The 17,380-nt window shown below is 42.9% G+C and overlaps 1 protein-coding gene across 1 annotated transcript in view; it reads right to left on the bottom strand.

Annotated features, from left to right (window-relative positions):
* The window catches only part of LOC109867287 (protein O-mannosyl-transferase TMTC2-like), a 165,921-nt gene that overhangs the window by 13,902 nt on the left and 134,639 nt on the right, over positions 1-17,380 (bottom strand). The window contains exon 11 of the mRNA XM_020456366.2: positions 16,027-16,090. Within this exon, the coding sequence (XP_020311955.1) occupies positions 16,027-16,090 (64 nt within the window). The remainder of the gene's footprint in view (positions 1-16,026; positions 16,091-17,380) is intronic.

Genomic DNA, 17,380 nt, shown 5'->3' with positions numbered 1-17,380 from the left:
CGTCCTTCGTCCTGTAGGTGTCCCTTGTATATATCGTTTTTTTTAAACACATTTTTTACGTATTTTTCTTTTAAAATATTTTGCTAAACCTCAACATCTAACTACTCTCCTGCAACCCGCCTCACCCAATGTAGCGTGGATCTGCTTTTTTCCCCTAAAGTATCTATATTCACTTCGGATCTGGAATCCCTCAACTGAAGCTAGCCAGCTAACTACCAGCTATCAGTCAGCAAACCATTGCTAGCGGTCATCAGCTAAGCTCTCGTTAGTTCGAACAATGCGACTCTAACCAGAGCATAACGGACCTATTATTTTTATCCCCGGATTCCCACCGCAAACTGAACATTTTCATCTGGATCTTCACAACTAGCTAACCGCAACCCCGGATGACTACTCCTGGCTAGCGTTTCCATCCACTTAGCTTGAAGCTAGCCCGGCCAGAGCTCCTGTGCTACCACCAAAACATACTCCTAGGCTACAATATCCGGACCCCTTCTACAGCCGGTACGGGGCATGGAACCCCGCAGATCCCCTACGAGTGGAATACTGACATATTCTGCCCGAGGACTCAGGCGCTACGCCCGCTGAAGGCCCATTATGCTAACCAGCTAGGCCTGCTTGGCTACCTAGAGCTACTTGGAACCGTACTAATTCCACTACCGGTCTATCGATGTCACCACATGAAGAGGCAAAATCAGCCTTAACCCCATCGCGACGTCCCCCAAAGGCTAACTTTCTAGCCCTTGCTATCTGCTTGCTTGCTAACCCGGCCTTCTAACTGCTAGCCTGCCCCGGTCTACTAACTGCTACCTTGTTTAGCCCCGGTCTGCTAACTGCTAGCTTGTTTAGCCCCGGCCTACTAACTGTTAGCTTGTTAGCACAAGCCTGCTAACTGTCTGAATCGCCGTGTCCCCAGCCAGCCCGACCACTCACTGGACCCATATTTCAATCTCTTTTCGATTTTAATTCGATTATACCTTCCGGTAACCTGCCTCACCCAATGTGATACGGAATCGTTATTATTTTTTATTTTTAGAACATATTCAAGAACCTCCAGAAGCTAACCAGCTAATTAGCTACAAGCTATTTAGTCATTGTTAGCCACTGCTAGCGGCTTTTACCTTCTGCACAGCGAGCCCTGTTTTTTTAGCCTGGATAATACTGCCGTAATCCATGGACCACTACTTCTGATCTTCACAGCTAGCTTGCACCCTGTACCGAAGCTATCCTTGAGGCCCACTTCCCGTCCTACTCAGCTGCTCACCTGAACCCCACTCATACATGGCTAGAGCCCAATATTCCACTTGCTGTTTACTTACTGTAAACTCTGGACCTTGGCTAACGTGGCGTTAGCCACGAAGCTAGCACCAGTTAGCTGTGAGCCAGGCACATCTCCCTGCTAGCAGGCACATCTCCCTGCCAACCCTTAGCAGACCCATCCTACCAACCCCGGGCTACTAACGTTAAACGCTGTGTCACTAGCGTAGTGGCGGCTTTCCTGTCCCATCTACTGCTACTCCCTGGACACTGTGATCACTTGGCTACATAGCTGATGCTGTTGTTGTGCTAGCTGATTAGCTGTTGTTGTCCCACCTGTTGTTTTAGCTAGCTCTCCCAATCAACACCTGCGATTACTGTATGTCTCGCTGTATGTCTCTCTCAAATGTCAATATGCCTTGTATACTGTTGTTCAGGTTAGTTATCATTGTTTTAGTTTACAATGGAGCCCCTAGTTCCACTCTTCATACCCCTGATACCTCCTTTGTCCCACCTCCCACACATGAGGGTGACCTCACCCATTACAACCAGCATGTCCAGAGATACAAACTCTCTTATCATCACCCAGTGCCTGGGCTTACCTCCACTGTACCATACCCCTGTCTGCGCATTATGCCCTGAATATATTCTACCATGCTCAGAAATCTGCTCCTTTTATTCTTTGTCCCCAACGCTCTAGGCGACCAGTTTTGATAGCCTTTAGCTGCACCCTCATACTACTCCTCCTCTGTTCTGCGGGTGATGTGGAGGTAAACCCAGGCCCTGCATGTCCCCAGGCACCCTCATTTGTTGACTTCTGTGATCGAAAAAGCCTTGGTTTCATGCATGTCAACATCAGAAGCCTCCTCCCTAAGTTTATTTTACTCACTGCTTTAGCACACTGATGTCATTGCCGTGTCTGAATCCTGGCTTAGGAAGGCCACCAAAAATTCTGAGATTTCCATACCCAACTATAACATTTCCCGTCAAGATAGAACTGCCAAAGGGGGAGGAGTTGCAGTCTACAGCAGAGATAGCCTGCAAAGTAATGTCATACTTTCCAGGTCCATACCCAAAGAGTTCGAACTACTCATTAAAAAAATTACTCTCTCCAGAAATAAGTCTCTCACTGTTGCCGCCTGCTACCGACCCCCTCAGCTCCCAGCTGTGCCCTGGACACCATTTGTGAATTGATCGTCCCCATCTAGCTTCAGAGTTTGCTCTGTTAGGTGACCTAAACTGGGATATGCTTAACACCCCGGCAGTCCTACAATCTAAGATAGATGCCCTCAATCTCACACAAATCATCAAGGAACCCACCAGGTACAACCCTAAATCTGTAAACAAGGGCAACCTCATAGACGTTATCCTGACCAACTGGCCCTCCAAATACACCTCCGCTGACTTCAACCATGATCTCAGCGATCACTGCCTCATTGCCTGTATCCGCTATGGGTCCACAGTTAAACGACCACCCCTCATCACTGTCAAACGCTCCCTAAAACACTTCTGCGAGCAGGCCTTTCTAATCGACCTGGGTATCCTGGAAGGATATTGACCTCATCCCGTCAGTTGAGGATGCCTGGTCATTCTTTGAAAGTAACTTCCTCACCATCTTAGACAAGCATGCTCCGTTCAAAAAATGCAGAACGAAGAACAGATATAGCCCTTGGTTCACTCCAGACCTGACTGCCCTCGACCAGCACAAAAACATCCTGTGGCGGACTGCAATAGCATCGAATAGTCCCCGCGATATGCAACTGTTCAGGGAAGTCAGGAACCAATACACGCAGTCAGTCAGGAATGCAAAGGCCAGCTTCTTCAAGCAGAAATTTGCATCCTGTAGCTCTAACTCTAAAAAGTTCTGGGACACTGTAAAGTCCATGGAGAACAAGAGCACCTCCTCCCAGCTGCCCACTGCACTGAGGCTAGGTAACACGCTCCCCACCGATAAATCCATGATTATCGAAAACTTCAACAAGCATTTCTCAACGGCTGGCCATGCCTTCCTCCTGGCTACTCCAACCTCGGCCAACAGCCCCCCCCCCCCCCCCGCGCAGCTACTCGCCCAAGCCTCCCCAGCTTCTCCTTTACCCAAATCCAGATAGCAGATGTTCTGAAAGAGCTGCAAAACCTAGACCCGTACAAATCAGCTGGGCTTGACAATCTGGACCCTCTATTTCTGAAACTATCCGCCGCCATTGTCGCAACCCCTATTACCAGCCTGTTCAACCTCTCTTTCATATCGTCTGAGATCCCCAAGGATTGGAAAGCTGCCGCAGTCATCCCCCTCTTCAAAGGGGGAGACACCCTGGACCCAAACTGTTACAGACCTATATCCATCCTGCCCTGCCTATCTAAGGTCTTCGACAGCCAAGTCAACAAACAGATCACTGACCATCTCGAATCCCACCGTACCTTCTCCGCTGTGCAATCTGGTTTCCGAGCTGGTCACGGGTGCACCTCAGCCACGCTCAAGGTACTAAACGATATCATAACCGCCATCGATAAAAGACAGTACTGTGCACCCGTCTTCATCAACCTGGCCAAGGCTTTCGACTCTGTCAATCACCATATTCTCATCGGCAGACTCAGTAGCCTCGGTTTTTCTGATGACTGCCTTGCCTGGTTCACCAACTACTTTGCAGACAGAGTTCAGTGTGTCAAATCGGAGGGCATGCTGTCCGGTCCTCTGGCAGTCTCTATGGGGGTGCCACAGGGTTCAATTCTCGGGCCGACTCTTTTCTCTGTATATATCAATGATGTTGCTCTTGCTGCGGGAGATTCCCTGATCCACCTCTACGCAGACGACACCATTCTGTATACATCTGGCCCTTCCTTGGACACTGTACTATCTAACCTCCAAATGAGCTTCAATGCCATACAACACTACTTCCGTGGCCTCCAACTGCTCGTAAACGCTAATAAAACCAAATGCATGCTTTTCAAACCATTCGCTGCCTGCACCGGCACGCCCAACTAGCATCACCACCCGGGATGGTTCCAACCTAGAATATGTGGACATCTATAAGTACCTAGGTGTCTGGCTAGACTGTAAACTCTCCTTCCAGACTCATATCAAACATCTCCAATCTAAAATCAAATCTAGAGTAGGCTTTCTATTCCGCAACAAAGCCTCCTTCACTCATGCCGCCAAACTTACCCTAGTAAAACTGACTATCCTACCGATCCTCGACTTCGGCGATGTCATCTACAAAATAGCTTCCAATACTCTACTCAGCAAACTGGATGCAGTTTATCACAGTGCCCTCCGTTTTGTTACTAAAGCACCTTATACCACCCACCACTGCGACCTGTATGCTCTAGTCGGCTGGCCCTCGCTACATATTTGTCGCCAGACCCACTGGCTCCAGGTCATCTACAAGTCCATGCTAGGTAAAGCTCCGCCTTATCTCAGTTCACTGGTCACGATGGCAACACCCACCCGTAGCACGCGCTCCAGCAGGTGTATCTCACTGATCATCCCTAAAGCCAACACCTCATTTGGCCGCCTTTCCTTCCAGTTCTCTGCTGCCTGTGACTGGAACGAATTGCAAAAATCTCTGAAGTTGGAGACTTTTATTTCCCTCACCAACTTCAAACATCTGCTATCTGAGCAGCTAACCGATCGCTGCAGCTGTACATAGTCCATCGGTAAATAGCCCACCCAATTTACCTACCTCATCCCCATACTGTTTATATTTACTTACTTTTATGCTCTTTTGCACACCAGTATCTCTACCTGCACATGACCATCTGATCATTTATCCCTCCGGTGTTAATCTGCAAAATTGTAATTATCCGCCTACCTCCTCATGCCTTTTGCACACAATGTATATAGACTCTTTTTTTCTTTCTACTGTGTTATTGACTTGTTTATTGTTTACTCCATGTGTAACTCTGTGTTGTTGTCTGTTCATACTGCTATGCTTGATCTTGGCCAGGTCGCAGTTGTAAATGAGAACTTGTTCTCAACTAGCCTACCTGGTTAAATAAAGGTTAAATAAATAAAAATATTTATTCCCATAGTAATTCATTATGGATCCATAACTAAATAAATATCGGCATTTTGAAAGAGTATTTGTTATCATTATTTTTTAAAGATGCCATTATTAGTTACATTGTTTTAGTTTGAACGTGCAGACTGGCACTAAGAACAGAACATCGGGAACGTTTCCCTAGTCAGCGCCATTATTAGTGCAATGCTCCTTAAATATTTTGTAGATTTTCAAATAACGTAAAATAAGCGAGAAAAAGGCCATTCTTGAACATGGGGTGAGATATTGTTGCTAATTTGTAAATAAAGCCAGTTTGTTATTTAGAATTATTTATTGATGTTTTTAGAGGGAGAAAACCAAAAAACCTACAGTCATCTCATGGGTTTCCCTGTGAAGGCCAGCACAGGTATTGAACCAGCATCTGTAGCAACACAGCTTGCACAGCTATGCAGTGCCTTAGACCGTAGCACCACTCAGGCGCTGTACAACGTGACCGGTCGGGATTGGCCTACAGTACTACAGTAAAAGCAAAATAATCCTAACAAAATCAAATAATAAAAACCTTAGTGTTACAACAGTTTTAGTAAGTAATACTGAAGTCGTGCACAATTATCAGTTTCTATTTAGGTTTATGTCGCCCATTCTTTGTCAGTTTGAGACACAGTAGGACCCAAAAGCATAATCAGTGCTCTAACTCCAAGATGGCAGCATGTCAACTCATTTGTCTGTGACTAGTACATTTTAACCTACTAATGACCTATTTATTTATGGTTGCGTAACTTCATTGTTGTTTAGTGCAAACTATTTTATTTTTGCTGGCGTAAAGATCACGGGTCCTCCTCAACTCGGCACTTCATTACTTGAAGTTTACCAAAGTAACCCTATCTCTGAGTTCCTCCTTCGTCTGCAGAGTTTCTTGTCCAAGCTGCTCCTTTTTGCTCTTCGCCTGGCTGTCAGTGGCAGCTCAACAATTTCAACGTTCTCTCTATAGACCTCAAAACCCAATCTACTCACACATTCAGACTCATATACACACACAGAGAGCCTCTCTCTCCCCTTACCTTCGTTGGCCTCTAATTTTTTTTTTTTTAAATTGTCAGAGAAAATGACAGTTTTCGTGGTATTGCTTTGTGCACTGACTTTACTGAACTCTGGAGAAAACAAACATTGTCGCTTGGGTGAGTACATTTGACAATGTGCTCTCCCGTCCATTGGACATTTTGTCTGCAGGAACTCGCTCTTTTTCACGCGGTCCACTCGTCCAAGTACTGATGTATTTGTGGCATGATGTGAACAGTACGAATTTGTGTCACTAACAAAGTCTAATGGTTTTAAATGACTGTTTTGTATTGTCTGGAAACTCACTTGTAGAATTCGCTTGCAGTAGGTCTCTTAAAAAAGAGAAGCCGTGCAAGGTTATTAAACAGAGGTGCCTAGTTATTCTTATTTTTCTGGGGGTGTGGCTATACATGTAAAAATCTAAATTCCATGTAAGTGTGGCAAAGTCTGAAACTATTTGTAAACAGTTGGAATTTCTTGCTTTGAATATTGAGGTTTCAAAGGGCCTCTCTATAACTGTGATTGGCTGTTACAGACCCCATTCTGCTCTCTATAACTGTGATTGGCTGTTATAGACCCCCCTTTGCTCTCGGTGATGCATTTTCTTCTTTGACGTACCTTATGTCTAAACTTTTTTACAGTGAAATGATCTTGATTGGTGATCTCAACTGGTGTTGGTTAAAGTCGGTGTCTGATGATTTAAACATGTTTTGTAATTCTATGAATATTACCCAGTTGATTAATTTACCCACTCGCGCAAATATTAAATGCCCAGATAAATCTACCCTGATTAATTTGATATTGACAAATGTTCCACATAAACATTCTGCGGTTGGTGTTTTTTGTAATGATTTTACCATTGTGCTGTTGTTGCTGTTAGAAATACTAAGATTCCTAAGACAAACCCACGTTTTATTCGTAAGAGAAATGTGAAGTGTTTTAATGAGCAAGCTTTCTTTCATGATTTGTTTTATTTTGACTGGAGCAGATTGAGCTTATCCCTGATGTGGAAACTGCCTGGAAATTCTTTCATGATGGTTTTTCCCAAATTGTAAACAAACATGCCCCATTCCACAGGTTCAGGGTCAAAGGGCGGGATAACCCATGGTTTTCTTCTGAGCTGTCTTGTATTATTCACGACCGTAATCTAGCCTGGGCTAAAGCAAGGAAATCATGTTCTGATGATGATTGGCTTATTTTTAGGCAGTTACGAAACAAGTGTTCTTTTCTTCTCAGGAAGGCCAAGTCTAAATATTTTATGTCTGTTACCACTGATAACCTGAATGACCCTAGAAAGTTTTGGAAGGCTATTAAGTCTATGTCTGGTAACAGTAATGTTAATGAATTACCGTCATGTGTTTTGAAGGACTCTGTTGCTATATATGACAAAACTGAAATGCTGAATTGTTTGTATCATCTGGTAGGCTGTTTGATTCAGTGTCCTCTGTCTCTGTACAACCCTGTGTGGATGAACCAGTGAGAGCTGGTCAAACTTTTAGCTTTTTGCCATTCTCAGTGCAGGTGGTACATAAAGCCATGAAATCCTTAGATCAGAGAAAGCCTGCAGGTCCTGATCTTTTGGATCCCTGCTTTTTAAATCTGGCAGCTGATTTCATAGCTGAACCACTTACATCTCTGTTCAATCTAACCCTGGAATGTAATGAAATTCCAAAGATCTGGAAATCAGCATTTGTCCTACCACTTTTAAAAGGGGGAGATCCAACTCTTTTAAATAATTATAGGCCAATCTCAAAGCTGTCACCCCTGGTGAAAATACTTGAAACCCTTGTAAGTGAACAGCTAAAATAGTTTTTATTTAGTAACTCTATTTTATCAATGTACCAATCGGGCTTCAGGAAGAAGCATAGCACAATAACAGCAGCCATGAAGGTTTTAAATGATATCACTGAAGCCATTGACAAAAAACAGCACTGTGTCTCACTTTTTATTGATCTCTCTAAGGCTTTTAATACAGTTGATCATGCTACACTAAGGCAGAGATTGTCGAGTGTAGGTCTTTCGAAGCATGCAGTTGCATGTTTTGCTAACTATCTGTCTGATAGAACTCAGTGCACTCAATTTGATGGGCTTATGTCTGTAGAATTGTCTGTCTTGAATGGTGTGCCCCAAGGCTCTGTACTTGGTCCTCTCTTATTTACTATTTATATAAATGATTTAGACAAAAATGTCCAAAATGCACAACTTAATTTTTATGCTGATGATACTGTTATTTACTGTTGTGCCTCATCTCTTTCAAAAGCTTTCCAGAACATGCAAACTGCTTTTTATAATGTTCAACATACCGTGTGTCAATTGAAGCTTATCCTCAATACTGACAAAACTAAACTAATGGTGTTTTCTAATGCAAGAAATAGACCTCTGAATCTTTCACCTATTACTACCTGTCAGGGCAAGGAGATTGAGGTTGTAACCTCATATAAATATCTTGGAATTTTAATTGATGACGGCCTCTCTTTTAAATGGCATATTCAACAATTTAGCAAAAAAAATTCAACTGAAATTAGGATTTTATTTTAGGAATAAGGACTGTTTTTCTTTTGAAGCCAGAAGGAGGCTAGTGTCAGCTACATTTATGCCTTCACTAGACTATGGGGATATTTTATATATGAATGCTTCCGCTCAGTGTTTGAGATCAATTGACATTCTTTACCATGGCACTTTGAGATTTTTTTAAACTGCAAAACCCTTACGCACCACTGCACTTAGTATACTTTTATTTACATAGCCATTTTGGGTTTACTACCTTTTTATTTGTGCATTTTTATTGTTCAGAAATGTGGTGTGTACTCTCTTCGTTCGCTAACTGTTCCAAATATCCAAACTAAATTTGGTAAAAGGGCTTTCATGTACTCTGCGCCATCGTCTTGGAACACCTTACAAAATACTTTTAAACTGGAAGAACTTGTCCCGATTGGTGTTTTTAAATCACTGATGAAGGATTTTGAGGCTGATTCCCTGACCTGTCAATGTTTTTATTTGCTGTTTTATACTCTTTTGAATTCAATGGTTTTTACTAGATTACTTGTAGTTTTTCCTGTTGTCTGTCTGTAATTCTTTTGTAATGACTTGGTGCTGCCTATCTTGGCCAGGGCGCTCTTGAGAAAGAGATTTTAATCTCAATCAGCCCTTCCTGGTTAACTAAAAAAATCCCACTTGCGCTGGACAGGAGCAATAAGAGGTGACACAGGGTACCGTACTAAACCACAAATGACCTCTAAGCTCGCGACTATTAATGGAGGAACCACTGTACATGTACATATTACCTCAACTAACCGGTGCCCCTGCACATTGACACTGCACCGGTACCCCCCTGTATATAGTCTCGCTATTGTTATTTTACTGCTGCTTTATAATTACTTGTTACTTTTATTTCTTACTCTTATCCATATTTTTTTTAACTGCATTGTTGGTTAGGGGGTTGTAAGTAAGCATTTCACTGTAAGATCTACACCTGTTGTATTTTGATTTGATTTGATGGGATAATTAATGCTTAATTAACTCAGGAAACACACCTGTGTGGAAGCACCTGCTTTAAATACTTTGTATCCCTCATTTACTCAAGTTTTTTATCTATTTTGGCAGTTACCTGTATGTCTGACCCCTTAACCCTTGGCCCTAGAAGCGTTACTCTGAAGGTATGCAACCTAAAATACTTCTTATGTCATGGTGACAGTGAACTACAATTCAGGCATTTTTGGTCATCTAGTCATGAATGAGGTCCTGGAATTGTGGACATAAAACCACAGACTCTCTCCCATTGTCTGGCCATTTGTCTTGCTTTGTTAACAGTAATCTGAGCTGTGTTACCTGCAGTAGAAGTCGTGTTCAGCTGTGCTTTGCTCTGCTCTGTTCTGCTCTGGTCTCAGACACTCATCATCTCTGTTTTTCCAGTGTCAAGGTTAGATGAGTGATGCTCCATGCATGAGCATTTCGATGGGAACAATATGTCCAATATCTCCTCTTCTCTCATAGGGGGAATTAAATTGATAAATAAATCAAACTTGCCTGTGGAATAATCTCATTGTCCCTTAGAGAGCCCCGCGTATCCCTTAACAGATGTAAGAAAACACATTGGCTACAGTGGCCGGGGCCAAAGTAAAGGCTGGCCTGACCAGGAATTCCCACTCCCGCTTTCTCCAATGTGTTAAAGCGTTTAATTGCCAGAAAAAATAATAATTTGTGATTTCATCTTAGAAGTGCTTCGGTAACCACAGACTGCGGGACTGGTACTTTTGTAGCTAAAGCAATATCCTCTAGCAGAAGAAGTAAAAACATTTCTACATGTTTAAATCACATGAGAAGCCAGATTTCATGGTTAAACGGTCATGGTACTTTTTTTTACTGGCTTAAGTAATAAAATACCCTGTATATTTGACCCTGCAATTGATGGGTCAAAGCGCGGGATAAGATTTTAGGAACCAATTTGCAGGACGGAGCGTTTTAACTAGAACACAGAAAATAATAACCATAACTGACCACAACGATGTAACTCCTTTAAAAAGAAAGCACATAGATGGTCTCCTGAGTGGCGCAGCGGCCTATGGCACTGCATCTAGGTGCAAGAGACGTCACTACAGTCCCTGGTTTGAAGCCAGGTTGTATCACACCTGGCTGTGATTGGGCGGCAAACATTTGGCCCAGCGTCGTCTGGGTTTGGCCAGGGTAGGCCGTCATTGTAAATAAGAATTTGTACTTAACTGACTTGCCTAGTTTTTATTTTTAAATATATGTGATATGAAAGGGCCACACGTTGGTAGTGGTGAAATACCGGCTAAATGTATGTTATCGTTCTTCTGTGGTGTTGTAGTGGTCTGATTGTGTGTGAGGTGGAATTAGCAGGAGGAGCAGGTGTGTTAAATTTGGTGTCATCGCTCTCACACTCCCTCATACTGACTGGTCACTGGAAGTTCAACATGGCACCTCATGGCAAAGAACTCTCTGAGGATCTGAAAAAAAGAATTGTTGCTCTACATAAAGATGGCCTGGGCTATAAGAAGATTGCCAAGACCCTGAAACTGAGCTGCAGCACGGTGGCCAAGACCATACAGCGGATTAACTAGACAGGTTCCACTCAGAACAGGCCTCGCCATGGTCGACCAAAGAAGTTGAGTGCACGTGCTCAGCATCATATCCAGAGGTTGTCTTTTTGGAAATAGACGTATGAGTGCTGCCAGCATTGCTGCAGAGGTTGAAGGGGTGGGGGGTCAGCCTGTCAGTGCTCAGGCCATACTGAGTTATACACTGCATCAAATTGGTCTGCATAGCTGTCATCCCAGAAGGAAGCCTCTTCTAAAGATGATGCACATGAAAGCCCGCAAACAGTTTGCTGAAGACAAGCAGACAAGCATGTCAAGCAGACATGGATTACTGGAACCATGTCCTGTGGTCTGAAGAGACCGAGATAAACTTATTTGGTTCAGATGGTGTCAAGCGTGTGTGGCGGCAACCAGGTGAGGAGTACAAAGACAAGTGTGTCTTGCCTACAGTCAAGCATGGTGGTGGGAGTGTCATGGTCTGGGGCTGCATGAGTGCTGCCGGCACTGGGGAGCTACAGTTCATTGAGGGAACCATGAATGCCAACATGTACTGTGATATACTGAAGCAGAGCATGATCCCCCTCCCTTCAGAGACTGGGCCGCAGGGCAGTATTCCAACACGATAACGACCCCAAACACACCTCCAAGACGACCACTGCCTTGCTAAAGAAGCTGAGGGTAAAGGTGATGGACTGGCCAAGCATGTCTCCAGACCTAAACCCTATTGAGCATCTGTGGGGCATCCTCAAACGGAAGGTGGAGGAGTGCAAGGTCTCTAACATCCACCAGCTCCGTGATGTCGTCATGGAGGAGTGGAAGAGGACTCCAGTGGCAACCTGTGAAGCTCTGGTGAACTCCATGCCCAAGAGGGTTAAGGCAGTGCTGGAAAATGATGGTGGCCACACAAAATATTGACACTTTGGGCTCAATTTGGACATTTTCACTTAGGGGTGTACTCACTTTTGTTGCCAGCGGTTTAGACATTAATGGCTGTGTGTTGAGTTATTTTGAGGGGACAGCAAATTTACAAAGCTATACAAGCTGTACACTCACTACTTTACATTGTAGCAAAGTGTCATTTCTTCAGTGTTGTCACATGAAAAGACATACTCAAATATTTACAAAATTGTGAGGGGTGTACTCACTTTTGTGATATACTGTATGCTGCTCTTCTTTCAGAAAAGCATGCATCACAACTTTGTCCATTAGCACAATTTCTCTTGTTCACTTTCGCTTGTAAATGTCTACACTCACTGAAAATTACATTCGGTAGCTACTAGCTATGCTTGTATAACTTTATGAGCTGGATTTGCCTGTCTTTGCAATGAGTTTTGTTATTTTTCTCTCATTAGCATTTAGCTAACAGCGTCTATGTGATTTCTCTATTAGTTTGTGCAAATTTGGTTAGCATTCTGATAATAGAGGCCTGATGGGCTTTTCTTGTGTTTTTAGCGACCCCTTGTGTGATATGCCGGTAATACCGTGAATCCTGGGATGAGTGACGGCCGGTATGACGATATGAAAATCTGTATAATGCCCAAGCCTAGTTGGTTGTCTGATTTGCAATTCTGTACTTTACCATAATATTTGGGTGTGTGGTTCATGTGTGTGTGACAGAGAGAGAAAATGAAAGAGTGAGAGCAAGAACGAGAGATCACGAGAGGGAGAGAGAAGGGATGTGCGACAGTGTGTAAGGGATTGATTTAATCAAACTGTCTTGAGGAAGACTAATTGAAACCAGCTGTCTGGGAAGAAAGAATCAGGGGAAGTAAAAGCTGAGACCCCTCTGAGGAGAACACCTCTGGCTCCTTGGACTGAACACAATGAAATACCATCACAGGCTAGGCCTTTATATCCTCAGCCTCAGACACTTACACATGAGAGATAATGGTGTGCAAGGACTCCTGGGTAGGGATTCTACTGCTCTTCGTTCTCTTCCTGCTTGTCCTTTTAGTCCTTCTCCAGTCGAGCTTCAAAAGATCCCCGCCCCAGCGACCCTCCACACCCTCCAAACCTTTCCTCTGGCATGTAGTTGTAATGGAAGCGTCACCAGATGTGGAGTATATTAGCTGGACCTCAGAAGAAACAGCTGCTTAAAGCCATGGGAGTATGATGAGGAGGGAGCAACGACTGGCCATAAACCTACTTTATGCCACTGTAAATAGAAAGCATAGGGACCATATCTAATTGGACTGGCAAACCTTAAAGACTACAGATGCTGTAATTTTATGGTGACCAAAGCAGGCCTCTGATAGGCTAGCCTCTGGACAGAAGGAGAAGGGGAGGGTTGAGGCACCAAAGCCATTGAGTTAAGCCAATCGTCCAGTCCTAAGTAAAGTGATCGGACAAGTGGACTTAATATAATATGAAAATGCTAGTGCTTGAAAGTCAAGCTAAGTCAAGCAATCAAGCTATACAGGAGTTGAAGCATATCAATCCCAAATGAAGATAGACAGGAACATTTTTCGAGAGAACAAAGGGTAATACTGGGGAAGATGGATGAACATCCTCAATCATTACCTAGCCTCCACTGTAAGCAAGCGAAATGACAAGGGAGGCATCCCAACAATGTGACCGCATTGGGCTGAAACTTGGATACATCGAATGCATGTTTACATATTTGTGGATGCCAAGAGACTAAAATGTAAATATTATAATGATGATCTGTTCCTGAAATAGACAAGTACATAGGAAAGCCAATCATCTTACTGCTCCGAGGGAAAAAATATATCCAGAGCCACGTATATATATTATCAATACAATGTAACAATATGGGTGCAGAGCGTTCAATTTGGCTGCTGGGGGGCAATGAAACCCCCAGCTCAACTAAAATCATTGACAACTACATACCATTTTCAAGGGATTGTTAAATAAATGTTATGACTATTTGGTTTTAATATCATAATATCTTGAAGAGCATTCCACATTTATCTCTATCATCAGAGTTATACAGCAAGTAACTGCATGCTTTTCATGATCACTAAACATACATTGATCATATATTAGATACGTGACGGTAGCCTATCCATGTAGCTAAGCAACATGTGTCATTCAGTCGGACTAATGTCATTACCACTAGATGGCAAGCAAATCAAACAATATTTACATATAGCCATCTAGTTTATCCCCTGAAAGTTAGCTTGTTAACTTGCCGTATTGACGTGATCTGTTATTAGCTAGATAGTCCCCCAGCTTGCCCCCCAGCAGGCAAAACACTGTGCACCTTATTGTGACCTTTTATTGATAACAACCTATTTAGACAGTTGGGCCAATGTTGTTTCTGCATGAAATATTTACATGACACTACAACATCCTATGGCAGCCATGTTAGCTCCCCATTAACATTACATGGGGAATATTTAAACAATGCTATGTAACTGAATGTATAGAATCAGAACAATATTCTAAAATGTGGCCTAACTCTCTAAATATATTGCTCTGATCTCAGCCAATGTTCTGACCTTATTGTGGTTCTCACACTTCAAGCAGCACAAACAAGAACTATTCTAATTTTAGATAGTATTTTTAACAGTAAGGTTGGAGAGCTTGCATCGCTCCAACACCAACTACATTATGCTCTCTCCTTTTTCCAGTTTGCTGTGGTAGGACATCATTGTGAATATGAATGAGTTCTTAATGGACATGCCTGGTTAAATAAATTAAATGAAGGTTAAATCAAATAAAAAATAAACAGAATAACTGTGTTAGTATACAACAATCACAGTGTCTTCACAGCGGGGACTGTCTGGGGGTCTATACTATTAGTAGCACTGACTTATGGAAATGAGTTTCCCACTTTACCTTCACCTCTTTGGTGTACGTACGGTCTCTATCAATGCATTTAGTTGAACTATGACAATAATGAGGATTGTGCTGCTCTAAGAGGGTGGGAGTTTGACTCATAAATACAAGATAGTCCATTGAAGCCAGACAGATATTTGAAAGTATTCAAACAAATAATCAACGTTTTTACTTACATAAACATAGTGGGTAAACCGTGTAAATCGTGTATTTTTTACGTTTGTATCTACAGGAAACATTTCAGTTGGCTGAATCAAACATCAATGTCGGTTGACACTATCCAGACACACTTTGATTGTTCCTTGACAAGTGAATTCTTCCAATCAGGAACTAACATTAAGACCACAGAAGCCAAACATTCTTTCCCCCACTGCAGTTCAAACATCTGTGTTGTCAAACGATAGCCTACTCAACTATCTGGCTCTATTCATTATCCACACAGCAAAGCCCTGTGACTAAGTGTTATTATCATTATTCCTTTCAATCTGACCACCCTAAAATGGCCCTGGCCACTCCTTTGAAGTCCCTGATTGATGCTGCACACACAAACCTTACAGCCCAGGACAACTTAACCCATGTCTTTCTCCAAACTCTGATGACTCTTTTGACAATAAAGGCCATTATGAGGAAACAGGCAAGACAGTGATTGCCCAGAGAGTCATTTAGCCAGTGATTGTCCAGAGAGACACCCAACCAGTGATTGGCCAAACAGCCACCCAGCCAGTGATTGGCCAAACAGCCACTGGCCAGAGAGCCACCCAGCCAGTGATTGGCCAGAGAGCCACCCAGCCAGTGATTCAGACAGTGTCCATCATGTTGAGTAATAAAGGGTGATTAAAGGTTGATATACTCACGTTGGGTCTTATGCTGGCTGCCCGTCCGTAATACTTCTCGGCTGCGTCATTGAGACTGGCTTGTCTGCAAAGGAAAGCAAAAAAAAAACAATCATCAATTATTTCTTCGAACTTCAGAGGGTTCAGAGGAGACCTTGACCTCTGTCTGTTTACTGCTGCTCCGGGGTCAGTGAGGACAGGCTGAGGAGAGAATGCCGTGTCGAAATTAGAGGAGTCAATGAAACAGGCAGTTTGTTTCCAGGCCTTTCAGCAGACAGAACCCCATGCTGAGTGGTGTACAGCATGCCCTGGTTGTTTCCATTATATCCGGGGTTGTGACCTTTATGTCATGAGCTTTGACCTGTGTGTCATTAAAATAGGCTTCTCATCAACCACTGCCTTAGTAAGAACAAACATAACTTCAAAGGCGAGTCTCCTGTCTTCTGTGTAAAAAATATCTGTTGTTTTTGGTACTGAAGGTCAGTGGTGTTGGGAGGATTTGAGGTCTAGGAAGAAGATCGTCACAAAATCCATGTCAAATAATTTGCACGTTTAAAGTATTTCTTACAAAAACATTGGACACATACGATTATCATATCTAATGAAATTGTAAAGGACGCCACAAATACAACAAATCATACAATGAAAGACAGTGAAAAACATATTTTAAGGTAAAGGCACCTCTAGACAGATGTCCTCCTGAGAATCCCAGAAGACTTCAAGTATTTAAAGTCTGTAGACGCTCAAATAAAAAATCCAGTCAAAACAAGAATGTCTTCCATATGCTCATCTCCGTGTACAATACACCACGCCAGTACGCTTAGATTACCATCGTACCTGACTGTGTGACTCTTTCCCTTTGGCCAAGAGCTTTTCCGTTTATTCATATTCCTATAAACCAGGAATCATTTTTACAACCTTCAGCTGCATTTCACTGATGGTAGCAATTGTCTCATTGCAAACAGTTTAACTTTGACACAGTCAAGGACGGAGTCAAGGACGGCTGGCTCCGGAGCCCTGAGTCGTAATGATGAAAGCGAGACCATCTGAACTGAACTGGGCTTCCATTAAGCCTGTCTGATCTTATTAAGGTATCCTCCTCCATATGGTATCCTCCTCCATACGGCATATACAGACATTTTCATATTCCACAACTAAGCATGACAACACCATACCTGAGTAGTCTCTAAACCCAGAACGAAATCTCATAGGATGTCAATAGAGCTAATATCTGAGCTACATGTCATACCGTAGCGCATGAGTGCTGTCCTATTCCTGTGGAACTGTCATCACAATATGACATGATTGAGGCACGAGAAGCAGTTTTGGTAAATGTGCTATCTTAATCTTATGTCAGTTTGCATTACTAGCATAC

This window comes from Oncorhynchus kisutch, linkage group LG22, assembly GCF_002021735.2.
Source record: "Oncorhynchus kisutch isolate 150728-3 linkage group LG22, Okis_V2, whole genome shotgun sequence".
Classification (NCBI taxonomy): Eukaryota; Metazoa; Chordata; class Actinopteri; order Salmoniformes; family Salmonidae; genus Oncorhynchus; species Oncorhynchus kisutch.
The sequence above is the reverse complement of the archived record's forward strand: the minus strand, read 5'-3'. Positions and strand labels throughout refer to the sequence as shown.